Source organism: Lepus europaeus, chromosome 5, assembly GCF_033115175.1.
Source record: "Lepus europaeus isolate LE1 chromosome 5, mLepTim1.pri, whole genome shotgun sequence".
Classification (NCBI taxonomy): domain Eukaryota; kingdom Metazoa; phylum Chordata; class Mammalia; order Lagomorpha; family Leporidae; genus Lepus; species Lepus europaeus.
In genome coordinates, this window is record NC_084831.1 from 58,708,675 (window position 1) to 58,735,708 (window position 27,034).

Consider the following 27,034-nt stretch of genomic DNA (forward strand, 5'->3'; position numbering starts at 1 on the left):
GGAAAGGAGAGGAAGAAGGCAGGAGGAACTGAAAGTAGACACAATTCATGTATTCTTATATTATTTGACATTAAAATTTTAGCCAGCCAAAATGATGTGATATAGGTTATAATATACATAAAACATGATTTTTCCTTTACTGCGTACAACACATTCTAGGAACTATAAATTCATGGTTCATAGTTGAAGATGTAACATTTTCTTGGCATTTCAAGAAAAGAACAGGCAGAGAATGCTGGATTCATGTACTATGTACATATGGCCTGGCTTAGTATTCTCTTATGGTAATTGAGAAGCAGAACTGATCAAGACAGCAGACATTGGAAGAAGGGTGTGCTATTTCACTAAGCTCCACAGTACACAAATCTACTTGATGGCTTATCATGGTAGTTCCTTGGTTAATGAGGTTCTACAAACACCAGAGAAAACGCCTTTACATATGCCTGAAGTATGGCTGTTGCATTGCCAAAGGAAAGGATGTGTTTTACCAAGTTTTCTTTTTGATTTGCTTATTGATGAGACTTAAGCTTCTAAGTGTTTTCAAACATAGTTCATAAGACATATCAGAAAGGAATGGTAAAAATATGGCCTAAAAATCTTTTTGTCTTGTGCATCAGGTGAAGAAGTGGCAAGGCCTAGGCGTTCCACACCAACTCCAGAACTTATAAGGTGAGAATGAAAGCCACTAGTTGTGTTTAAATGCAAAGCATGGTGAACTTTTAATAATTAAGCAACTCTCTTTTGGGCTAAACTCTAGGCTTCCATTTTTTAAAAAGATTTTATTTATATACTAATTTATTTATTGAAAGGCACAGTGATGGGTTGGGGGTGGAATCTTCCATCCTCTGGTTCATTCCCTAAATAGCCACAATAGCAGGTCTGGGCCAAGCCAAAACCAGGAGCCAAAAATTCCATCTGGATCTCCCATGTGGGTGGCAAGGGCCCTTGAGCCATCTTCTGTTGCTTTCCCAGGAGCATTATCAGAGATCTGAAGCGGAGCAGCTGGGTCTTGAACAGGTGTTCTGATAAGAGATGCTGGCACTGCAAGTGGTTGTTTAATCCACTGCACACCACAATGTCAGAATCTCTAGGCTTCTGTCTAAAAAGGGGCTACCTACACATATAAGTCCATATATCCATAGCATGGTCCAAAGGGTATCAGTTATCATAAATGCAGCCCAAGGGAGACCCTGAGGAAAGTTCTCCGCACTTATCTGAAGTAACCGTGCATCAGAAAACATGATCACCTTACTAACAAGAAGGCAAAAGGTCTGTAGCGAGATCTTTTGGTGTCTGGAAAACTGATCTGAACTACAGTTATAAAGCCCTATGAAGGGAAGCCTTAATTCATTACAATTTTATGATTCATTCCACTTAACCACACAACAAAAGACACTTCTATTTTTTTGTTTGTTTGTTTGCTTGTTTGTTTTTGGCAAAGTATTGTATTTAGCAATGCATTTTTTATGTGTTTACAAATGAGCATTGTCTTTCAAAAAGATTATTTCCACTTAAAAGTTGGATTTAAATCTTCCACCCTCACACTCCTGATCACATACACAGAACTCATTAGGATAAATCAGGAAATCAGAAGTGGATATGATTATGCAGTCTTCTCTTAATTGGTCTAGAGTCATTATGATTAAGACAAAGCATGAGAGTTAAATTGATTATTCTCCTGTTACCCTGATTTCTCAATATTCTTCTCTCTCTCAGATGTAATGTGTGGGAATATGAGGAGGTCGTATCTGGTTTATTGGGTGGAAGGGAAATGGATGGAATAAGTAGCTGGGAGACTCTGTTTCCTTTCAAATGCAAACTTCCTGTGTGTTTTATCACTTAATGTGCCTGTGCTGGACTTCCACTACTCATAAACTGCATTAATGATCAAATAGATGTGGTAATGACAAATTAAATGTTTTTGAGATCTTAGGGGACAAAGATGCCTTACAATAAGCTTTAATCTCTAGTGTTCTCTCTTCTAGGTATGGAGAACGGTGATGCTTTGAAAGAGTTTTTCTCTTTCAGTTTATTCCTGTTGGACAGGAGTGTTAGTCCTCCTTTGAGAACAAGGGATCTTATCTCCTACCAATTGTCTTGTCCCATGACATATTGGACATCATTATATAATACTCTCTAAGCCTACACGGGCTGTGTATACACATACATACATGATACATACATGAGTAGGTGCATGCACACACACACACTTGCTTTACAGAAAAAAATACTTGAAAACTCGTTTATCTTCTTGAGTATTCATTTGTGAACCCTTTCTCTCTATTTTGCTCTATCATGTGTACTACAGCAAAAAGCCTCCAGATGACACCACAGCTCTTGCTCCCCTCTTTGGCCCACCATTAGAATCAGCTTTTGATGAGCAGAAGACAGAAGGTAAGAAAAATCCCATGTAACTGCAGATTTATTTTGCTTTTTGTTGAAATATAGCTTTTCTAGAGCAAATGTACATATCTTATGGGATTATTTGTCATCTATCATCGTATCCTCCTGGGAAAGGGAAGTTCTGATCTAAGTGTGCTGTCAACAACAGGAGATTGGATTGCAAACCTCTATTATTTTAGGATTTGAAATTTAGTTCCAGAAATATCTAGGAGCTATAAAGTTTACTCCTCAAAAGAGGTCAGTAAGAATTACGGCAAATATGCATATATCCCATCAGCGACTAAATTCTCCATGAGCCACACAGCCATCACTTGAGGTGTTAATAGGAGCACAAATGGAGCCAGACCTTCCCACATCCATCACAGTCACTGCCATTGTGAGTTAGCCTCTCTGACCACATTTGCTGTCATTTGCACCTCATCAATGGAAGTGTCCGTTGGATTGCTCCCAACAGACATTGCTTGCTAGCTCAAGACCTAGGAATGACCTTCAATCATTTAGCAACCCAGAATAGAATTTTGCAGGATAAATACCTTCCTTTCTGCCATTGTTGTTAACTTTACCTATTAAATATTTATACCTAGAAGTAAATTTTTAACTTTTAAAAAATGAAGCATGTTTTGAGTGAATTTAAATCATGCATACTTTGCTGATATAAAATAAACTCTGTATAAAAGATATCAGATTCACTCTAAAACATGTTTATGTCCAACTCTTGTATCTCCAGTTCTGCATTCAGTAATATAGAATGTTTTTATGAAAATTCTTGGACTTAAAAGAACTATGGCATATGCATAATAAAATGCCATCTTTTAAGAGCCCATTTGTGAAGTATCCTGAAGTATTAAGATTCGGAAGCATAATGAGCAGGCTAAGTTACAATGACAAAGAGACCTCAAAGTATAGTGAATTAAGCAAGATGGAATTTTGTTACTGTTTCATGTTAATAATGTAGGACTGATAGTATAGCTCTGCCTATCCTCAGCATGTTGTCTTTTTCTGTATGTCCAAGGAGACCACTCCTGTCATCATCTCCCGGTCATAAGAAAGATGATGCAGAGTAGGCCAGTGGAACTCATTGCCATTTCTTCTAAGAATAAAATCTGGAAGAGACACACATCACTTCCAGCCAAAGCCCACTGGACAGAAGTTTGTGCCATATAGCTAGCTAAAACTCTTACTATAAGAGAAATGAACAGATTCCGAGAGTTATCTAACAGTCAACAATGCCTCAATATTTTCAAGGATTTAGTTAGGAAAATGATAAAGAAAATCCTTAAATATTCCTGTGGTGACTTAGATGTCTATAACTTAGACTCCCTATGGTGTGATGGTTTTTTAACTGATTTCAACCCTGAAGTTCTGCAAAGTTCCAGCATTTGCACCAATCATACTAACTTTTTCAACACCCACACTTCTCTTTTTTATCTACCCACTCTTACTTCTTTTGACTGATTTTTTTTTATCACTGCTTTAAAAGTCTCACAGGGAAAAAAAAATATGTATTTTTGAGTCAGGAATGTCTGGGTCAGGTCTTAGCTCCTCTACTTTTACCTTGAACCAGTAATTTAACCACTCCAAGTCTTGGTCCTTCTCCCAAAAGTGATACTGACGTCAACCACAGGATGGTGGTATGAGAATTAGATAATAACAGCTAATGACTATGTGATGAGTGTTTTATATACATTTTATATGCACTATGTATATATACATTACTACCTTTAATTCTTTAATAATGCTCTGATGTTGCTCTTATCTCCATGTTACACTGAAGGAAGAAAGCTCAGATTCACTGACTTGTCCAAGACCCTTCAGCAAGTGTAGAGTCTAGATTCAGAGCCATTTCCACCTGGCTTCCCAGCCTGTGTAGCACAACAGGATCAATTAAGCAGTACCTGCCTAGTCCCTGGCAAGTGACAAGAACTGAGGAGAGATAGCTGTTGACAGTGCTACCACAGGAGTTTTTAAGACAAAAATAAAGCAAGAGAAGAAATGCTCAATGCGGTGTGCTTCGGCACAATACCTAACTGCTCTGATTTATTTTAGACGTCTAAGCACTTGTTCTTTTTTTTTTTTTTTTTTTTTTTTTTTTTTTTTTTTTTTTTGGTTCTCTTAGGATAGTCACCAAGCATTTTTTAAAAATAATTTATCTTTATGATACTATAAAGTGTTTATGTAAAGTCCCTGTAAAATCCTTGAAGGATAGAAAATACTACATGGAACCCATGCATCTTCAGTTTTGAAGCATATTCTTAGTAGGCTTTAAATAAACCAACTTACGACAAAACAAGTGTCTGTGGGATTAATGCCTGGATTTTCAAATGGGTGCCAGAAACGGAGTCCATCCATGTACTGAAATTCAGAGTGTCCTCAAGTGACCAACTGGGAAGAAAGTGCAGAATCTATTTTGAAAAAATTTTATTTAGCTACTTGTACACACATAGACACCTCTTCCGCCCCCCACACAGCATACCCCTGCTTCTATTCTCTACTTGAAAAGAATGAGAAGCAGCTCATTCCCAAAATAATTCTCCAGGACCGAGGCGAAGGGGAAATAATTTTGTGAAGCTCAACTCTTTAAAATCAAATTGTTAACTTTTTCAGTCTCTTTTGAACTCATGCTGGGATATTTTCTTTTTATGTTTCCAGTTCTTTTAGATCAGCCTGAGATATGGGGTGCAGGCCAACCAATTAATCCAAGCTTGGAGTCGCCAAAGTTAACAAGGCCTTTTCCCACTGGAAGTAAGTTATGTGTTTGCTCTGTCTGGAAAAATAAGTGACTCATTTTGCTGTCTGTATAGTGAAATTAGGCAACTCTTAGAAAATCTACGTAAGCAACATTTGGGCTGTGTAATATTAAGAAGTGATATTGTTATTCTCATGTGTTCAAGGCTATCAAGGCAAAAAGTAAAATAAAAATAAAGTAACATTATTAACCTGGAATTATAACCTCTTCTGACATCCCACATGCTCATTTATTCATTCAGTATAAATGTCAGTGGGAAAAGCAAGTGAGCTAAAGAAACCACCAACTCCCAGCACGTAGGTGAACAAGTCAGATATGGTCTCTGCTAGTCTTACAGAGCAACCAAGGACCGCCTAGGACAGAAAGGACAGATTAAAAGACTGACAACTGGAGAGCCACAGAAATGAGACTATACAATAGAGAGAAATGAGTTGGGTGAATTTATGACTAAGCAGCCATCAGCAGTCCTTATTGTCCCGCACGCCCCTTCACCACCAACACTACCATCTCCAGGGACTGGAAAGAGAATCCCGATGGTCTTCATAGCACTGCCCTGTGGTGAGATGCACAGTTTGCACTGAATGGATGCTTATTTGGTCAGACTACCTGCTTGATGGATTCCATGAATTCTCCTTTCAGTAGCTGCCCATGGCAAGCATTCGTATGGAAGATGCCCTTCAGAATACCTCTGAGGGGCCAGTGCCGTGGCTCACTTGGCTAATCCTCCTCCTGCAGCACCGCCATCTCATATGGGCACCCAGTTCTAGTCCTGGTTGCTCCTCTTCCAGTCCAGCTCTCTGCTGTGACCCAGGAGGGCAGTGGAGGATGGCTCAAGTGCTTGGGCCCCTGCACCCGCATGGGAGACCAGAAAGAAGCACCTGGCTCCTGGCTTTGGATCGGCGCAGCACCGGCCGTAGCAGCCATTTGGGGAGTGAACCAATGGAAGGAAGACCTTTCTCTCTGTCTCTCTCTCTATCACTGTTTATAACTCTACCTGTCAAATAAAAAAAGAAAAAAAAAGAATACTTCTGAGAGGATTGGATCTCAGAGACAGATGTTTGGGAAGAGGGAAGGTACTTTGAGGGTCACATACACACCAACTAATATTTTTCCAGTTCAACATCCCCCAGAACTCTGTGTTTGGTGCCTAAAAATAATCTTAGGGATTACTCAAAGGGACTCATAATCAAAGGCCAAGAAGTTATTTGTTGCAGATATTGTTGTCGTAAGTCATGTGACCCAGCATTTCCAAGGTCATTTCCCCCAGTAACAAGAAAAATGGCATCAACTTTTTCTAAACTTTGAAACTTTGAAAGATGTATGTTGAAAGGATGTGAATCACAGTGCGGGGAGTATAAAGGTTTCTTCTTGCTCCTGGAAGCAAATTCAGTTTAAAAACAAACAAACAAACAAACAACTCTAACATCCCTGAAAAGCTTTCCTGACATATCAGAATTATCCAAATTATTCCTAGAAAACCCATCTTAAATTCCAAGAAAGTAAGCAAGTGACACATTTATGTAGATGATTTATTGTTTTTAGGTCCAACTATTGGTAGGCATTTCGGAATTTTGAGTTTTATGAGCTGTAGTTACCCAACAGAGGCTATTGTTGAACTGACTTGCATATTATATATATGTTCATGTGTAGTTGCAGTGTAAATTTGCTGTTGTATATTATTGGGCTTTTATGGTACTTTATTTGTATGTTATGATATTTTCTTATGATCTTGATTAGCTTTTTGGCAAAGACCCTGATTAATTCTTAACCTCTATGGGGAAATAGATCCACTTAAGGTGTAGTTTTCACAAGTTGATAACTAATATTAAGAATCACATATTCCAAGCCGGCGCTGCGGCTCACTAGGCTAATCCTCCGCTTGTGGCACCGGCACCCTGGATTCTAGTCCAGGTCGGGGCGCTGGATTCTGTCCCGGTTGCTCCTCTTCCAGGCCAGCTCTCTGCTGTGGCCTGGGAGTGCAGTGGAGGATGGCCCAGGTTCTTGGGCCCTGCACCCGCATGGGAGACCAGGAGAGGCACCTGGCTCCTGGCTTCAGATCGGCGCAGTGCGCCGGCCACAGCACGCCAGCCACAGCGGCCATTGGAGGGTGAACCAACGGAAAAGGAAGACCTTTCTCTCTCTCTGTCTCTCTCTCTCTGCCTGTCCAAAAAAAAAAAAAAAGAATCACATATTCCTAGATTGAGGGGAGAGTTCTTGGCCATGCTTGCTGTGTGGGAGAAGTTAATGTCTAATAACAAATAAATAGGAGGTGATTTCTTTTGGGGGAATTTGATCTTCCTGCTGTCCATTTCACTCATCACAAGCAATAAATCTTCCTCTGAAAATAAATAAATAAATAAATAAATAAATAGGGATGACAGGGAAGGGAAAAGGAGAGAGGCTCTTCCTGATGCACATGGCTGGGAGGCTCTGACAAGCGCTCTGTAGCTACAGTCACTTGAGTCTCCCTTCTTTCAGATGATGAAAGATTGGACCATATTCAGTATTCAGGTTCACAACTGAACTTTGGGGTGGTTTGTGGAATTAATATGAATTCTGTGAGTCTATTAAATATGGCTGCTGATAAAGAAACATACACTTAAAGAAAGAAGAAAAATCAGTACTTACTGAAACAGTAATTCCTAACCTTGCTCACAAAGCAAAAAGCCCACTGCACATTAGACAACACATTAAGGACAGATCCCACATGGGATGTAAGTACACAGTGACTCCTGTTGCTGACTTAACAATTTGACACTCCTATTCATGGTGTCAGTAATCTCCCTAGGCTCTAGTCATGAGTTGCCAGGGCTGAAGTTTTGGGAGGGGGAAGCCATTGTAACCCATGAGCTGTACTTTGGAAATTTATATTCATTAAATAAAAGTTTAATTAAAAAAAAAAAAAAAACAAAGCGAAAAGCCCAGTGAGAATGGTCAGTCTCTTCCGAGGATCATAATACTCCACTTTTTCTGTCTCAGGATTTTGTTTGGCTGTAGTTTTTACCAAAGGAATCTGCTCATTCATTCTTGACTCAAGTCACTTGCTTTCAACTTTCAAAAATACACTTAAGTTAAAAAATATTGTAACTTTAGGGGCTGGTGTTGTGGCGTTGTGGCATAGCAGGTAAAGAGCCCGCCTTTGATGCTAGCATCCGTTATAGGCACTGGTTTGTGTCTCGGCTGCTCCATTTCTGGTCCAGCTCCCTGCTGATGGCCTAAGAAAAATAGCAGATGACGGCCCAAGTTCATGGGCCCCTGCCACCCTGGGAGACCTGAATGGAGTTCCCAGCTCCTGACTTTGGCCTGGTCCAGCTCTGGTCATTGTACCTATTTTGGGAGTGACCGAGCAGATGGTATATGTCTCTCTGCCTCTCCCTGTCTCTGTAAATCTGACTTATCAAGTGAATAAAAAACTTAAATATCTATATTTAACTTAAATACATAGATAGATATTAGATATGAATTTGAAGAAATCTTTCCAGACTTTTTCAAGGCAATAATACCTTGAGTGCATTAAAAAAATACCCTCATGTGAACCCCATTGACCTTTTATCATTTCCAGTATCATCTCTGGAATTGTAATATGATATTCATTCAGTCACTCGTAAACTCCTTGCTGACACAAGGTTAAATAAATAAAACATTTATTTAGTTAGTTGGTTAGTTAGTTAGTTACTTATTTGAAAGGCAAGGAGACCTACAGATAGCAGGAAAGTTCCCATTGGTTGGTTCACTCCCCAGATACCAGCAACAGCAGGGCTGGACTTGACTGAAGCCAGAAGCTGGAACTCAGTTTAGGTTTCCTGTATCACAGGCCAGGCAGGGGCCCGAGTGTTTGAGCCATCACCTGCTGCCTCCTAGGGTGTGCAGGAAACTGCACTCAGGAACAAAAACAGGGAATCTAGCTCAGGTTCTCTGAGATGAGATGCCAGTGTCCCAACTAGCATCATAACCACTCAGTCAAATGCCCATCTCTGATTTCTACTCATCCCAGTGTCCCCAGTTCCTGATATAAAAGGTGGGATTTAGTTGTCACTTGGAGTTGGTCAAGTAATATCTAAAGGAATGAAATAGTTATACTACTGTTATTGTCCAGTATTCTCCAAACTCTCACTCTGATAAAACAGTAGAATCTGAACAAATCCTGCTTTAGTCCCTAGGCTTTGAATTGAGAAAAAGTTTGGATAATCAATGGTTCTTCCACTGCCAACAGCAGGACCCCGAATGAGAGCTAAGCTTACTCCCACCTTTCTTCAGTGTACCGTGTAAACTCAGGAAGAAATGCTCCATAATGCGTATCTTATCTCTCTGCAGCACCTCCACCTCTGCCTCCAAAAAATGTACCAGCCACCCCACCCCGAACAGGCTCCCCCTTAACAGTCGGACCAGGTAAGTCTGAGTGGTTTTTTTCTGTTCATGTGACAAGCAGAGCAATGGCCTCAGAACTCAATGTGCCCTCGGTATGTTGGAAGCTGGAGGCTACACTAAAATGTTACGATATTGGCACTTAGTTTTATGGCCGTTACAATTTATTGTGCAGATTTATTTTAAAGCACCACACCCAGGTTTTACGAAAAATAATCATAATCATAATTTCTCAATTAACTTTTTCTCAGTATGATTTTGTTGAATGAGGGCCCATTCACACAGGAAAAGTGAAAGAAAAACATCTCACAATAAAACAATCATTGTTTACTTAATTTACCGCTCATTTTATTGGATCTCATTTCAATGACTCACAAACTGTCTGAAGGCACAATTTGTATTTTTATTTTTCCAATCACTAATAAAATTTTCCTAGAACTAAAACTGTCTATAAAGACATAAAATGGTCCCAAGGATGTTGCTGGTGAATTTTTTTTTTTACTTTTTTTTACCAGTAGTTATTCAACAAAGATGTGTAAAAATTGTGAAACATGGCAAAGAATTGCTCATAGTTCACTTCTTTGCACATCTTTACCTTCTGTTAAAACCAATACTATGTATTTGTGAAATGCATAATCTGCCAAGACTTACTAGAGTAACAAATCAAAAGTGGGAAAGGTTGTTTTGTGGGTCTGGGACCTCGGAATGTGGTTCTTTATCACCTCCGAGTCCCACTGCAGCTTCCTCCTTTGCTGTTTATGCAGCCTGGTGAGTTTGATGGGTAGAGAGAAACATATTTATCAACTCTAGCAAAAGCAAGACACAGTCATCGATGAGATTTGTATTGACTGCAACCCAGTACAGAGTCATCCAGAGTCTCATAAGTCAAGGTGTTTGCAAGTTGGAGGAAGCCATTTTGCCCCCTTGCGTTCCTGTTAATTATGTTAGCTATCAATAAGCCTACCAGTGACAACGTTATAAGAATTGTGGGCCTATTACAATTTATTGTAATGGGAAATGCTCCCCCATTTATCAATAGGCTTCAAACCTTGAAAGTTAATTCCCATAGAACTGGAAATATGAAAATAGTTAGCCAGTTCTTTTACTCTAAGAATTATTTAAGGAAAAGTTGCTGCTGGTGTGCCATCCAGTCACCCAGGTAACAATTTCTAATTTGAATAACCTCACTTTAAAAAATGTTACAGTTTCTTGTATTGCAGTTGTTGTCAAGTGCTTCACACAAGCACTAAAAGATAGTTTTTTTAACTCTTATTGTCTTTATGATTTAAAAAGAATAACTGTTGTTAATGCTTAAGCAATCTGACTTTATGACTTCAGATAGATACATGCCACAGTTATGCCTATGGTATTAATAGGTTAGACTTGATGAGAAAAGGAATTGTTAAGTTTTTTATGATTTTCTCTTCTAGCAAACACATATATAGGTAACAGTTCTAATAAGTACCAAGAGCCTTCTCAAGATCCTTTGTGTGTGTTCTGTGTTGGGTGTGTGTGTGTGTGTTTGTAAATATCTGTATGGGGATAGCTCTTGAAATAATCTTTGTACCATGTTTCTGCTGTATTTAAGATAGATGGTGTTCAGCTAAATATGGTGTGCGCTCTTTTGTTAAAGTAATAGATACTAGCTTTGACAATTATGCTCATTTAATGTACTGGAGAAGACGATGTTTATGAACTATGAGGGTGATCTCTGTGATCCACTCTTTTTATACGATGCTGTGTATTCAGTAGGTCAGATTCTCAGAAGCGCCCTGCCCTTTGGACTTCGCATTTCCAGAGCCTTGTTTTTCTCTGGGAACCTAACGCTGCCTTCTCAAAATGACCACACTTTGTGAGCAGCCTTTGTGAGCAGTACCACACTCTGCACTTTAAATGGTGGTCAAAGTAGCTCAGGTGTGATCACTTTGCAAAACAGTGACTCACGGCCATAAAAAAGCTAACGTTCACATTGTGGAGGTGGGAAAGTCTCCCCTCACCTTCAGCCCTAATCCAATAAAAACAGTTTCTGTCCTCAGATAAGCCCCCTGAGGCACCTCATCTGGCTCTGCATCGCCCTTCCCCACCTCCCCCCCCCCCCAAATAATAGTAACAAGGTCAATTAAAGTTTAAAATCAACTACTTTAACCACAGGAAATGAGCAATCAGCCACAGAGGTCAAACTTGAAAAACTACCATCCATCAATGATTTGGACAGCATTTTTGGCCCAGTTTTGTCCCCCAAGTCCGTTGCTATCAATGCTGAAGAAAAGTGGGTCCATTTTTCCGACACATCCCCGGAACATGTCACTCCAGACTTGACTCCAAGGGAAAAGGTGGTATCCCCACCAGCTGCATCAGACAACTCAGCCGACTCCCCAACTCCAGGCCCTCCTGGCCCCCCGGGACCCCCAGGCCCCCCAGGGCCACCTGGTCCTCCTCGCAATGTACCATCGCCGCTCAATTTAGAAGAAGTCCAGAAGAAAGTGGCTGAGCAGACCTTCATTAAAGACGATTACTTAGAAACAATCTCATCTCCTAAAGATTTTGGGTTGGGACAGAGAGCAACTCCACCTCCCCCACCGCCACCCACCTACAGAACTGTGGTTTCATCCCCTGGACCTGGCTCGGGCAGTGGTGCAGGGACCACCAGTGGTACGTCTTAATTGTTTGAATGTGCTTCGTGTGCAGGGGAATGGCTGTGGCTGCTGCCTTGTGAGCGACACCCTCCTGCTGCTTGGCAACTGGCTTGAGAGCTTCAGCCATTCCTCCTTTGGTCTGGGTGTCCTGTGGCCCCGTAGCATGTCCTAGTCCATCGGTGCTCACAGTCCTGGTCCAAGTCTGTGGATGTGTTCTGCCTTGCACTCCCAGTCCTTGGGAATGTCCTGCTTCCCACACTGCAGTTAGGAAAGAAAGTTAGAGAAAGACAGATTTCAAATAGCAATGAATTTCAATAGACAGATTTTAAATAGCAATTTCAAATAGCAAATGAATTCTATGCTGATTGGCTAATTTCCTTGTTAGATACCTCCAGAAGTGCCCTAGATTTTGAAGATCAATAGAAGTAGGGAGCTGTTTCTATGGGTTTTCTAGGGAATAGCAAGGCAAGGGATGAGTTATTATATCCTCAACCTAATAAAGCTACCACTGAAGACAAAACTCACTCTCTGATCTCACCATTTGCCGTGTTCATCATCGTAAGGTCAACTCTAAGTACACTGACTGGTGAATGGAAAAGGCTACCAAAAATATACTTTTGGGGACTCTGTGACATTTAATTTGTTTTTTGTTTTGTTTTGTTTTCCTACTTGAAGCTTCATTTTGTGTTCTAATTATGAAAAATGGGAACACTTGCCATGGGTACCAAAGAGATACTGAGTTTTTTCTAGTACATCCCCTCTTATATCATGAATTTCACTGTTGTTCAAATTTGTCTGGCAAGATCCTTCAGTGCCTTCCCTTGTGCGCATGTGGGTTCAGTTCAGGCAGCTTTTCAGGGCATTCCATGTGCTGTTCGTTTTTCATTTGCATTGAAAGAGGCAACTAAATAGAAGATATTTAGATCTAGTAAGAGACAGAAAGGAAAGGCATTTGTCTTTATTCCAATATTCAGTCCTCATTGCTGCCTCTTTCAATGGAGTGTCTTTCAGTGTTTGCCTTGTGTGTCTCTGTGCTTCCAAGTGAGAGCATCAGGGGATTCCAGGAGAGGCTATGGGGTCTCCTCTGCTATGTGCTGTATCAGTAGGTATGTCTCCCTAGCCTTCCCACCCCCCAAAAAGGAAAACTGTTCAATACTCAAATAACTTTGGGAAACCACATTAGACAAAGCAAGTTCTTTGTCATGAAGCCCTTGGGAGCCTTTATTTTGCCAATAAAAGCAACAACTATAGTCTCTTGTCCTGGCCACTGTGCTAAGTGCTTTCTGTATATTATTTCATCTCCACAGCAACTCCATGTTGTAGATTCTGTTGTTTTCCCTGTTTTACAAATAGGAAAACTGAGACTCAGAGATATCAAGTAATTTTCCCAATTTTATGCAGAGAGGGTGATGGGCTTGGGATTTCTACTCAGATCTGCTTGATCTTCAACATGTATTCTTAACTACTAGGCTCTCCAGGCACTTCTATAAGGGTTGGTGACAAACTATTCCAAACTTAGTTGATTATTGACACCCACTTGTACTGCACAGTCATCCATATGATCATCAAACATCTGTTCTGTTTGTGCTTTTCTGAGCTCTATCTCTAATTCTAGAGGGTTGGAGCACAGACCCCCATCCCTTTACTAGTTTTCAAGGTCTTGGGTAGGGGATACAAGTCTCCTCCATCATCTGTAAAGATGTAGAGTGCTCCTCTGTGGAGCATTCAGATCATGAACCCAAAGAAGCCAGCTGTCTGTTGTAGAAGGGCTGGGTGGGGTCTCTTGGAAAGGGTTGGGGGTCTTTTGTAGAAGACGGTGCATCTGTTGTTTTTCCTGGGGCTCTCATCCCTGGGTCAGGCTGTCGGTCTTCTCAAAGACTGTTTCAAGGAATACTCATGTTGCTTCAGGGGTGGGCCAGGATGCTGCCCTGAAAATCAACATTTTTAGACTGGGCTGGGAAGACTGGGCAGCTTTGCTCACTTGTGTTTCTTTTACCACCCTTTGTAAGAGCTGAGGAATAGTTCTCTAACTGAATGGATTACTTTTCTGATGAGAAGGTGAAGATATTTGGTTTTCTCTTTTGAATCTTTGAGAGTTTTATTATCTTAACGTTTAGCTTCCATACCCTTACTTGAAATTATTTTAAAATGTTACCAGTAAAGGCTGTTGATCCTTAATAATCAAGCTAGAAAAAGCTGTTCTTTTTGGTTTTAGCAGATTGGATTTTTCAGTGGAAGATTGAATCGGGCCAGTGAAGCCCATGAATAAATAAAACTGCACCCTTATCTCCTTAATTAAGTCCCAGTTTATTTGCTGCTTAATCTTTTATTGATGGAATGCATACAACCTGTCAGAACTGTAAATTTAGAATGGCAACAATGGAACATGACCTCATGTTTTAAAGATTAGCAATGCTTCTTACTATCTGATTTTTGTAACACTTACCCTGATGGGGTCAACTTCTCCTGAACATCTCAAAATACATTTAAGTGGGAAAGGAATACTGTACCCTATACTCCTTAAACTATACTTACTATTATGCTCACTTTTTAAATTTCACCCACAATGAGGTGACTGTCACTGACCAAGTATAGACAGTTGGAACAGCCTGAGAACTAAAAGAGTCACTTGAAGAAGCTGTAAGTTAAGAATGTGCTCCAAGAACTTGAATTTCCTAATGGCAAAACGTTACAATTGCCTAGTTTTCCCAGAACATTGCTTTATTGGACTGGAGATGCTAATTCATGGCAAAAGTTAAATCTTCTCCTATGTGGGCTGTTTGCCAGGGGATAGGAGGGAAAACAAGCTTTATCAGCCTTAAGCAAGTTTGGAGACCAGAGAAAGAGAGGAGTTAGTAAAGACAGAATGCTCAGTGCAACATTTTCCAACATAGGAAACTAAAGCTGTAATAAAAGATATTTTCCACACATGCACACACACACATACACACACACACATGAGCTTAAGCTTCCTGGGATGGAACTAGCCAAATATATTTCCTAATTACAAGTCTTTTAGAGCAGCGATGTCCAATGTAGGAAGCACTGGCTACATGTGGCTTTTTAAAATTTAATATATTAAATAAAAGGAGGCTACTGTACTGTTTTAAGACTTTTAATGTGCTAGTCACCAAAAGAAGAAACATAGTATATAACCATTCCCATACATATTGAATGCTTTTTTAAAAAGTATGGAATAAGAAACACAATTTGGAAATGGTGGTTTAATTCTTCACATATCTCAAAGGACATATATTTGAATGTACTTGACTCTCTCAACAGCATGGTGAATTAGCCCTGTTTTGCAGAATAAGAAGCTTGGAGGTAACCTGTCCAAGGTCATAAAGTAATAAGTAGCAGAATTAAGATCTGGCCCCAGATCTGTTGGAGTCCATGGCCTGTACCTGTAAAGGTACACCTCTGCAACTTCTTCCAGCTCTACTGTCTGTCCAACACACACACATAAAATAAAAACAAAGGGCTACTGTTGTAATTCAGTGGTTTAAGCAGCCTTGTGATGTAAGTATCACCTATCAGAGTGCCAGTCTGATTTCCAGCTGCTTTGCTGCTGATCCATCTCCTTGCTAATGTGCCTATGAAGGCAGCAGAAATCAGAGGCCTGGAACTCTATTCTGGTCTCCCTGAGTGGCAGGGATCCATGCACTTGGACCATCATCCTCTGCCTTCCCAGGCACATTAGCAGGAAGCTAAATCAGAAGCAGAGCAGCTGAGACTCGACCTAGTAATTGGGTATGGGATTCTACAGTCACAAGCTGTGGCTTAACCTTCTATGACAAAACCCTGGCCCCCAAACAGGGTTTTAATACAAACGTCCCCTTGCTTCTTACGCACTCTCTTAGTGTCTGTTAATGGAAATGATTAGAGTGTGGTTGGAAAATTAAAGTTGAGGTTTATCCAGGTAGTCAAACTAAGGATTGAAACCTGGAAATGACCTGTCAATGACCTGAATTGGCTGTTCTCAAGCCTGAGTTTGGTTACACATTTTATGCTATTCTTGTATGGGAGATGCATGCATTGGGTAAGATTTCAACAATACAGATTTACGTGTAGTTATCAATTTCGGTGAGAATCACCTAGTACCCCACTGAAAATCAAAGGATAATGCACTGAAAAAAATCAAATACTCCTGGCAGTAGCTAACAGACTTGATTATTAAGGAGATACATTACATTCCCACACTCAATGTCGTCTACATGCGAGGAGAGGCAAACACTTGGGTCATGAATGACTCTTCTTACAGTGGCTTTAGGAGGAAAGCTCACCCTTGTTGAGGTACAGTAGACTTTGCCTTGCCCAGTGCTGAGGTTCCCTGAGAGATCCTCTTCCTCGGGTACCAGCAGCAGGCCCTCTTCAAGGCATGGAGCTCAGCTGATTTAGGCCTCTGCAGTCACCATTTAAGTTCGGGCTTTCTAACTGCACAATCAATCAACTATGTCAATTGATATATCAATCTGTATCAGTTGTTACAAAAATTTTGGAATCTGGGGCCAGCATTGTGGCACAGCAAGTTAAGCTTGCCTGCAACACCAGTATCCCATATGTTTGAGTCCTGGCAGCTCCACTTCTGTTCCAGCTCGCTGCTAATGTGCCTGAGAATGCAGTGGAAGATGGCCCAAATACTTGGGCCCCTGCCACCCATGTGGGAGATGTGGATGGACTTCCCAACTCCTGCCGTTGGCATGGCCCAGCCCTAACCATTGAGGCCATTTGGGAGTCGATCAGCAAGATCTACTCCTATCTCTCTCTCTCTCTCTCTCTCTCTGCAACACTGCCTTTCAAAAAATAAATAATTCTTTAAAACAAAATTGAAATCAATGCATAGGGGGATCATCATAAAATTCATAAAAAACAGTATTATGAAAAAAACTGTGGGGATTTAAAAATTTTTTGCACCAAAATAAGCATAATCCCATTTTCCATGCATTTTTAAAGTAGCTTCATACAGTTAACATTGTCAATCTACTGCACTGTACAGTAGCAGGAGTTAGTCCTCCTATTCAACTCCACCACCGTACACCTTAACCATCTTCTGTCCATCTCTCCTTCCTCCATGCCCTTCTCGGGTTCTGATAATCACTATATACTCCCTGCTTCAATGAGTTCAGCTTTTTTAGCTTGCACATATGAGTAAGAACAAGAGGCATTTATTTGTCTTTCTTTAAAAAAAAAAGTTCATGTATTTGAAAGGCAGAGTGAAAGGGGGTGGGTGAGGGAAGAGAGATCTTCCACCTGCTGGTTCATTCCCCCCAAATAGCCACAACCACCAGGGCTGGGCCAGGCTGAAGCCAGAAGCCCGGAACTCCATGCTGGTCTCCATGTGGATGCAGGGACCAAAGAACATGGGTCATCATCTGCTGCCATCCCATATGCTTTAGCAGGCAGCTGGATTGGAAGCAGAGCAACTGAGACTGGAACAGGAGCTCCAATAGGGGATGCCAGCATTGCAAGCAGTGGCTTAACGTGCTGTGCCACAACGCAGACCCCTGCACTTGTCTTTCTGTCCTTCACTTAACATAAAGCCACACAGTGCTAGTGGATAGATACTTTTGGATCATTCCTATCACGTGGTTGACCCTAAGCTAAATAGAAACATCCTTGTCCCCATCCAAAGCCTTCTGGGACTTCCTGATAAAGACTTTGCTGTTTAAAGGCTTATTTTCCATGTCTATGCTGCTTCTTCTGTCTTCTGAAAAACATCATGCTTGTCAATCTACTAACATAACAATTTGAAGTGGACCCTGTCAAATCATACTGTTGCTTTTTTTTTCTTTTGAAGAGAAGATTAGCCTAAAACTAAGAACATTTATATTGAAAGAAATGTGTGCAAGCTGACTATGCAAAAATAAGACTAAATTTCATGAAAATTGTGGGTCATGCTGTATGTTAAGCTACAAGAGATTGCATTTGAGTTGTATGGCCTGGGATAAGTCAATGAGTATCTCTGAGCTTCAGTTTCCATTGAGATAGTAACGATCCCTACCTCTGAAGTTTATTGTGGGGATTAGATAATACATGTAAAGTGCCTAGTATAGATCTTGACCCCAAACAATTGAAAGAACACCGTAGATGTAGATGGTAAAGGTGAAGGGAGGTGGATGTGATAATCAGTCGAGTTTCACATTAATACAATTACATTTAGAATAAACAGCACAGAGAAACACACTCAAGATTGCAGATTGCTTAAACTAGACGAACGAGACTTAACTTGAGACTCTTAAGATGAGAGAAGATTCAATACATTGCTGCTCATTTCAAGCTCTTTGAGAAAATGAAAATCTGGAGACCGAGATGATGGTCCAAGAGTCTCCAGAGATCGTAGATTTTTGATGGGTTGAGGGAGGTGGCAGGAGAGGGTGGATATGCTGCATGCAGGATGGATATTTTGCTGGTGCAAGAGGTCTTAGAATTTTCTTGGGATAATTTGATGCCTGTGTTTCTAAAGAAAGTGACGAAACCTCAGGAGTAGTTGGAACTTTTCTGAGTAAGAACTGCTTGAGTATTGATTTGGCAAGTCGTTTTCTCATACGTCCCAGAAACATGATCAAGGATAGGCAGAGCCCAGGGTGCAGAGACCCCACTGGTGTGCTGATCAGTGTGCATGCCAGCCCCTGTGTGTCATCTGTGTTCCACATGCTTGTCATTGACAGCCGGAAAAGTAAATCCAAGAGGCTCTTTCAAAAATCTTCCCAGAAATCATCCTGGGTAAACTCTGGTTGACAGATTCCTAAGCAGCCTCCGCAAGATACAATGCGTGAAATTCAGTGTGTTTCTGCCATTAAGATTCAACACACAAAGTACTTAAGGCAATCTCTCATTTGTTCCCTTAGATTTCATCCGATTGCTCACTACCAGGTGTTTGAGTGCATTGATAAAGTTAGCATGCCTTATGAAACACAGTAAAAAGGATAATTCTCTTATGCATGTTTAAAAAAAGAAAGTCATTCCACTTCCTCCTTTTCATTTTGGACATGTGAAATGAAGTTTATGGTTTAGTGTGTACACAATCAAAAGTTTATAAGTTTATTATATGTGTACATAATGCAAATGAGTTTATAAGTTTAATGTGTACATGACCAAAATGAAAGGAAACCACCACCCAGCAAAAGTCTGAAGAATATACCTTTGGCCACAATAGAGTAATGAAAGGATTTACTTTTCACTGGGTGTCACATGACAACAAAAGGCAATGAGCTTCAGCTTCTCCCAACAACCATAGTTCGACTAATTTTTTTTCTTTATTAAAAAAAAAAGAAAAGAAAAGAAATGTGTGCTGCAGTGTTTAGTATGGTAATTGCTGGGGCAAAAACCAGGGTGTGGGCCTGGCACTGTGCCGCGATGCTAGCGCTTGGGACCTCCTGTGTTCTGGTCACGTCTAACACCAGCTTGTGTTTCAGGTGCATCATCCCCCGCTCGGCCAGCCACCCCTTTGGTGCCCTGCAGCAGTACCACTCCTCCTCCACCTCCTCCCCGACCTCCGTCTCGGCCAAAGCTGCCTCCGGGAAAGCCTGGAGTCGGAGATGTGGTATGTTCCCCTCTGCCCTTCCTTGCTCAGAGACAAATGATGGGAGTACCAAATAGAAGCTCAAACTGCCTTCCACGGGCCATCTCGACTCTGGGTGTAAGCCTCGGAGCACTTAGACAATGACCCTTGTGGTGGCATTTTAAGGCGGTCACTGCGGTATGGGAGGATGTTTCAGTCCTCCCCAGATGTGTGCCATCTTTTAAGCCAAGGCCCATGATCATAGCCATAGGATGCCTGGCTGATGCTTAGCTCAGCTCTGCTACAGGGATTGGATACACATGGGGGTAAAATGTTCAGTTGTGCGAAATCCTTTGGAAATAGGGGTGTTGCCTTTCACAATATTTGTCTGATTTTTGGAAAACTCCAAAAGAGGGCAAATATTGGTTACTGATTCCAAAATACAGATCAATTACTTGTTGTAGACACACTACGTTGAGTGTAAGAAGAGAGTGGTGGCCAGGATGAGTTTGTTGCCGTTTCTTGCACTGTGTCTTAAAGCTCAGGATGGAAAACGTTCCTTGTGAACCAGTAAGAAATTTGTGGCAGAGGTAAATTTCTTTGGTGTCTGGACACAGGAGTCACAAAGCAGTGATATCCATAAAACTGGGTTTGGCTGGTGCAGCATAGGAGCTTGGGTTTCAACACCTGTAGCAGGTGTGAGCACTCACAGGGTCACCTGCTTACATCTCTGAGGGCATGAACCTGCTGACCAGCCACAGAGTCCAGCATCTCTACGCCTGATGTACCTACTGAATTGAGTGTGTCATGGTTTCTGGTACCTTGGGCTGTACTCCACAAGCTCCTGTTGGGACAGCATCATTTTCCATGTAATAATTATGTCATCTACACTCCTTTAAGAAGATGAGTTGTCATATCCTGGGCTGGGCGACATTACAAATATGGGACAAAAGTACTACTACCTGTGTCTCTAACTTTTCATCTCTTTTCTTCTCCCTACAGTCCAGACCTTTTAGCCCTCCCATTCATTCTTCCAGCCCTCCTCCGATAGCACCCCTAGCCCGGGCTGAAAGCACTTCTTCAATATCGTCAACCAATTCTTTGAGTGCAGCCACCACTCCCACAGTTGGTAAAAATTATCTCCTCTCTTTTAATCCGTTTGTGATTTTGACTGGCTATTTTTTATGATCTGAAGACCTGCAAAGCCCTATGTTTCTGGGCAAAATTGTGTTGCTGTGTGTTTTGCTTACTATCACCTGACTCTTTTCTTAAAAGCTCCTTCTCAGAGAAAGGAAGCAAAGAGCCTTCCCTAAGCACACAACCTAAGAAAAGGACCTGAACACCTGTGTTTTGCAGGAATCTTCTTATGCTACACCATACAGAGCTATTTAAAAAAATAAAAAGATAAAGAAGAAATGGCCAGGGAAGGTCCTGTGACTTAGATATTACTTCTTAAAATGCAAATCGTCTCCTTTGATGGGGAATGTTTATTGACAATCAAGACCATGTTCCACAATAGAAACTACAACATTTAGGACTTTTATTTCCTGGCAGCTTTCATTCCTTCATCATTGTTGATAGTCCTTAGATTGACAAATGATAGACGCATTGGCATGGCAGGGACCTGAGTGAACTGTGTGACTTTTTTTAGCGTTTTTCAGTGATGTGTGGTCGATTTTCCCAGAGAAATGAGCCATGCTGGCATTTATAGTGAATGCCTTTGTGCCCCTTCCCTTGTGCTGTGGTGAAAGGGAAGTACTGAGAAGGGCTGCTCGGCTGGGTGGTTTTCCCAGGTTTAAATGCCTCATTTTACCGGAAGCAGCTTCCCTCTTCCCAAGGCTGGACTTTCTGTTTTCCCACCCCACATCAGTTCCTGCTGCCTCTTCCATTTTTGCATGGTGTCTCTGACCAGGGGCTTTCCCATTCCACTTTTCCCATGAGAACCCCCGTTGCCCATTGTCTTCTGTGGCAGCCTGGACTCCCCTGCAATTCTTCCACGTTATAAATCAGCTAACCCATCTTGCATTGCTTGGGAGAATCAGTAATCAAAGCTAACTCAATTCCTGCTGCTCCTATGGAAAAGCACACCGCAGAGCTGCCCATGGGAGAAAGTAGCTCCGTCGAAGCCAGAAGCTCATCAGGAGGAGAACTGCCTCTTGTCCCAGAGAAATAGGTGAAGATGGGCCTTCTGAGGCCCCCAAAGGGAATGTCCTCAAGTTCACGTGCTCTATATTCTTAATCAGGTCATCCCCAAAGAACCCTTCAAGTGTGGGGAAAATATAACCAGTTATCCAATTCCGTGCAATTTTTTTTAAAGGTTTCATTTATTTATTTGAAAGGCAGAGTTACAAAGAGGCAGAGGCAGAGAGAGAGAGAGAGAGAGAGAGAGAGAGAGAGAGGTCTTCCATCCACTGGTTCACTCCCCAAATGACCACAACGGCCAGAGCTTGGCTGATATGAAGCCAGGAGCCAGGAGCTTTTTCCAGGTCTCCCACCCTGATGCAGGGGCCCAAGGACTTGGGCCATCTTCCACTGCTTTCCCAGGCCATAGCAGAGAGCTGGATCAGAAGTGGAACAGCCAGGACTCAAACTGGTGCCCGTATGGTATGCTGGCACTGCAGGCAGTGGCTTTACCCGCTACACCACAGCACTGGCCCATCCATGTAATTTATTAATAGACAGATATCTAATGCTATCTATGTAGCCAACTCTATTTCCTCTCTACATCATCAACTGGGGGCAATTTCAGGCTTCCTATCACTCGATACTCAGTAGCTAATTTCTCTGTTTTTGTTTGATTCTGTAACATCCCAATTTTATTTTTTAATCTATGTCTAATACTCCTTATTGCTACAGCCACTCCCCAAGTCCTGCTCTGTTGTTTTATTTTCTCAAGAGTGTCGTTCCACCCTCTCCATGTGTTTGCTTTGTTGGTTGGAGAGGAGAGTGAGAGTGAACTGTCACTCAGAAAGCAGATCCCAAGTGACCTCAGATGAACCACCTAACATGTTCTTTCAATTGGCTGTGATTCATAGAGAAAATCACACACGCAGGGAAGTTGAACTGTGCCCATGTTTTGTACAATGTGCTTCTATGTTGCCTGCTGCAGAAATCGCCAATTCTGGCCAGTAACTTTGATTCTTAACACATCTAGTATGTGTTCTTTCAAGACGAACCACAGGGGGTTTAATAATAACCGAAAACAGCCACGTAAGAGCAGCCTCACATGGCTTCGTCACTGTGTCGTTCTATTATTTTTCTGTGGTTTTCATCTGCCCAGTGAATTCCTCACCCTCCTGTTCTATTTGCTCCTGCTGCGAGTCACCTGACGGCCACTTGCCTCTGAAGTAAATGCATTGTCCAGTGACTTTCCAGCAGCTTCTGTGTCTTGCTGTTTCCCTCTTCCTAGAGAGGATGCACTTTGTCCCACACCAAGGGGCCTAATTATGACTGACACTGGAAGGTCAAGTTAATGCACTCAAATAAATGCCTTGAGGCAGGGAGAGAATTTCAGCAGCAAATTCCCAGAAGCTGATGGCTCAACATTTCCCTCGCACTGCCACAATGCTTTCCTGACTTCTGCTGAGACACTTAAGCCAAAATTGAGGCTCGTGGGAAGCCAGCAGACAAGTTTAACTCAAGAGCTGAATTTTTAGGAGCAAATCTAAAATCTCTACATGACAATCACGTATAATAAGAAAATGCCCCTTACAGAACCAAGGGGTCAAATAGTTCATGACAGCTACAATTATAATGTAGTACATCCAATGCCACACCCAGAAGCAACACTTTCTGTGCATTGACACAATCAAATATTACAGAGCTCCCACACAACTGTATTTTGTTGAAGTTGACATTCTCAATTTTAAAATCACCATTTTATAAGTGATTGAAAGAAAGTAGCCGAATGAGCTAAGATGCACTATTCTCTTTTACAATCATGATATGACCAATTTCAGATTGTTAGATTCCAGAAAAGCACATATCTTAGAATTAGCAAAATAAAGAAAAGTCTTTTTGCCTTGGAAAAAGCTCACAGGATCTGTTTTATATGATTTTGAAAAAAAATCCTATTAAGGAGATAGGGAAAATATTCTAAGAAACAAATTTTTAGACTGAAAGCGAGAAAACAACAGTGAGAGTAGGATGTTTTCTCTGAGTGCAAATATCCATTTTTATTAATTATTTCTTATTTCTGTAGCTGATAGTAGTTTTCAGATGTTTATAAAATCTTCCTTAAGAGCCCACGGCAAAAATGACCACCAAAAAATGATTTTTCTTCATTATTGATTTCACTGTTAACTAAACTTCTTCACTGATAATTATTAATTTTAAATTCTACCCTTAATGTCTTATGACTGTATCATGAATGAAAAGGCATCATTGGGTACCAAAGGAAGCATCACATAGATTTTGATGATTCCTTCAGTCCAGAATTTTCAGGCAAAGTGATTTATATTCTGTAATGTAACCATAGCATCCAAAATATAAACTATTGACTTCAAACCTTTGTCTCTCCAAACTGGTTAGTGATTTTAAACTGAATAAGCTTAAAAAAAAAAAAAAACAGAAAACAAAAAAATGCTATTTTTGCCCATTAGTCTGCAAACAAAGAAAGGTGACTTTTGGGAGTAGATATCCCAGATCCCAAGAAAAATTCCCATTCAGTTTTAGTCATTTTATTCTCCTTATTCTATTTTGTTGGAAGCATCAGTCTTCAGTACTGTCACTCGTATTATTGAAGTTGCATTAAGCTGTTCTGTCTATTTGAGGAAGCCACATGTATGATAGGAACTGAGATAAACAGGTGATATCTTAGAAACTTAAGAATTGACCTCACAGTAGGTTCCCTGCCTTACTATTTAGCTCTAGGGGGCAAGCTGATAGAATATTTTTCAAGGGGTATTATCTTTTGTGGAGTATTTGTTCTACCCTTGTCCATTTCCTTCTCTATATTGTAGGTAGAGTTCTCCATTACTGGACTTTATATGGATCCTATTTAATTTCCTTGCGTAGCTGTAATATTATTCTTAAGATCTGTGGCATTGAGTAATTTTTTTGAATCACAGAGGAAAAAAAAAAAACCAATTGTCTGCACATGTTAGCTGGTGAGAAGCGACTGGAAAGAGCTGAAACAGTTGAGGTCCAGCTCATCAATGCACAAGACTGTGACCAATTTACAAAGACACTTAACCACAGCTGGATACCATAGCCAAAAACAGAATTATGATAATGCTGTTGAAATTTAAAAATCCTTAACTATCAAAGGCAGGTGCAAAGCAAATTGTACTTGGGTATTGATGAGGCTGAAATAAGATAGTTGATGCAGGGACCTTGGATTTATACTGCTGCTTTAAAGGTTCTTCTTGCCCCCTGGGTGCTCCTGTGGAGCTGTCAGGACCCCATCAGGAGGTTCTTGTTGATAGACATATGTCTGGCCACTTGAGAATTGCCTTGGGGTGAAATACACTGGGTAGTTCAATTATTAATGACAGTGTCTTTAACAACACTAGCACGGCTTCTTCCCTGGGGCTGACTTCAGCCCAGTTTCCAGATGCTGAACCTTGGCATTTTCAAAATGTAATTTCTTATCAGAGAATCATCATAAAAGAAGCACATCACGATTTTTATACCTTAAGAATAATCCCAGTGTCCTAAATTTTTGTTTTCCTTTTTCCATTAAAATCATTCCTGTGTTTCAATCAGTAAAGTGTGTTGCTCAATTTCATTTGGGATTTGTATTTGTGTTTTTGTTTTCCATTCGTTTATGTTTCTTTGGCTCGTAGTGTCAGAAGATGATGTTTTTTCTGACAAACTGCCCTCGTTTGAAAGGCGCTGTGAGACGCCTGCAGGTACGGTGCTGGCTGAGTGACCTCTAGATCTCTAGACTTTAAAAATCCAAGCCATTCTCCATCTGAATGCTACTGTAAACTCATGGACATGCTCCTCACCTCATGAGTGTCCAGTGCCACTCCGATGCACCCTGTGTACTTGCTGTTCATCGTGGAATTCATGCCACTGAAATTGTTCCAAGTTAACATATTAAAAAGCAGCAGGTTGCATGACAGTTTCTCAGTAAAAAGGTATGAAAAAGGCGAGATGCTATTGCTTTGTGTCTTTACAAAGGGAGGAATAATTTAACTGCTCAGAATGACATGTCCAGTGACTGCTTTTTAATTTAAAAAAAAAATAGAGCATAATATCTTGTTCTTTGGTACATAGGTAGAGGGTGTTTTGTGTCTGGATGCTCAAGGTGATTCCAGGGGAGGGGATGGAAGATGTGACATCTTCCATGAACCTTAAATTGATGTGCAATGCTGTTGTCATTTAAAACCTAAGCTAATGTTTTGTGTAACCCATAACTCCGAATTTATCTTTTTGGAAGCATAGAAGGGGGTGACAATGAAGATGAAATGGATACAGCCATTGCTGAATGACAGTTTGCCCAAATTAGTGCAGTTAAAATATGCTGACGCCCCTGCATGGCCAGGAAGACTTCCGCTCCATGCACACAAGCACCAAGTATCAAGCCACCAAAAACCGTGCCATCCCTATAGGCCTTCATAGCTTTGCTTTTGCTTTCTGTTTCCTCAACTAAAAAAAAAAAAAAAAAAAAAAAAAATAGATTGCCAGCATCCCCTTTTCCCTCCCGCACGCTAATGGCATGCAGTGCCGCCACCCTTCCCCTTAGTGAGATTAATGACCTGCTCTGTAACTCATATTTGTCCTTCTCTCTCCCTCTCCTTAACCTTTCCCATCCCGCTTCAACTCCTGGCCATACAGAGAATGAACAGCCTTCCCTCGTTTGGTTTGACAGAGGAAAGTTTTATTTGACTTTTGAAGGTAAGTAGTACATAGCATACCAGATTCTAATTTATACTCCCTTCCTCCTTCTTTCTCCATCTGCATTTCAAATTCCCAGTTTGCCTCAAAAGTTCTGGCCTTACTTTCTATATAAAAATGCTATGGCTACTTAGAAAATACCAAACACTAAAGAAAAGATCATTTGAATTGGGTGTGGATGTGATCTTCAATTTTTCATACTGAAAAATAAAGCTGATTTGCAGTTAATATTGCTTGCTTAATTAATTATGGTCAATTGAAAAACAAAAAGCAAAACACACCTTTCTTGACCAAGGAACTTAACTCTGTCAACCAGGGCTCTTTCCTAACTCTTGCAAATGCAATGCAACAAATACAAGGACATTTTTGGTTGCTACAGGCACTTAACTTTGTTTTTGATGATTAATGTTGCAGATACAACATCCGTTATTGTGAACTGTGAATGTGTATATATTTGTATGTGTATTCTTAAGACAAGGAATGCTGCGTAAGAAATCTGAAAAGTGGGGAAAAGAAAAAGGAATATTTTAGTAAGTTCTA

At 40.8% G+C, this 27,034-nt stretch overlaps 1 protein-coding gene across 1 annotated transcript in view; it reads left to right on the top strand.

Moving 5' to 3' along the window:
• Nucleotides 1-27,034, top strand: part of SGIP1 (SH3GL interacting endocytic adaptor 1) — a 229,020-nt gene that overhangs the window by 151,440 nt on the left and 50,546 nt on the right. Inside the window, exons 10-18 of the mRNA XM_062193383.1 lie at nt 618-669; nt 2,309-2,394; nt 5,053-5,145; nt 9,464-9,538; nt 11,666-12,166; nt 19,566-19,693; nt 20,654-20,780; nt 25,438-25,503; nt 26,435-26,494. Coding sequence (XP_062049367.1) covers nt 618-669; nt 2,309-2,394; nt 5,053-5,145; nt 9,464-9,538; nt 11,666-12,166; nt 19,566-19,693; nt 20,654-20,780; nt 25,438-25,503; nt 26,435-26,494 — 1,188 coding nt within the window. The remainder of the gene's footprint in view (nt 1-617; nt 670-2,308; nt 2,395-5,052; nt 5,146-9,463; nt 9,539-11,665; nt 12,167-19,565; nt 19,694-20,653; nt 20,781-25,437; nt 25,504-26,434; nt 26,495-27,034) is intronic.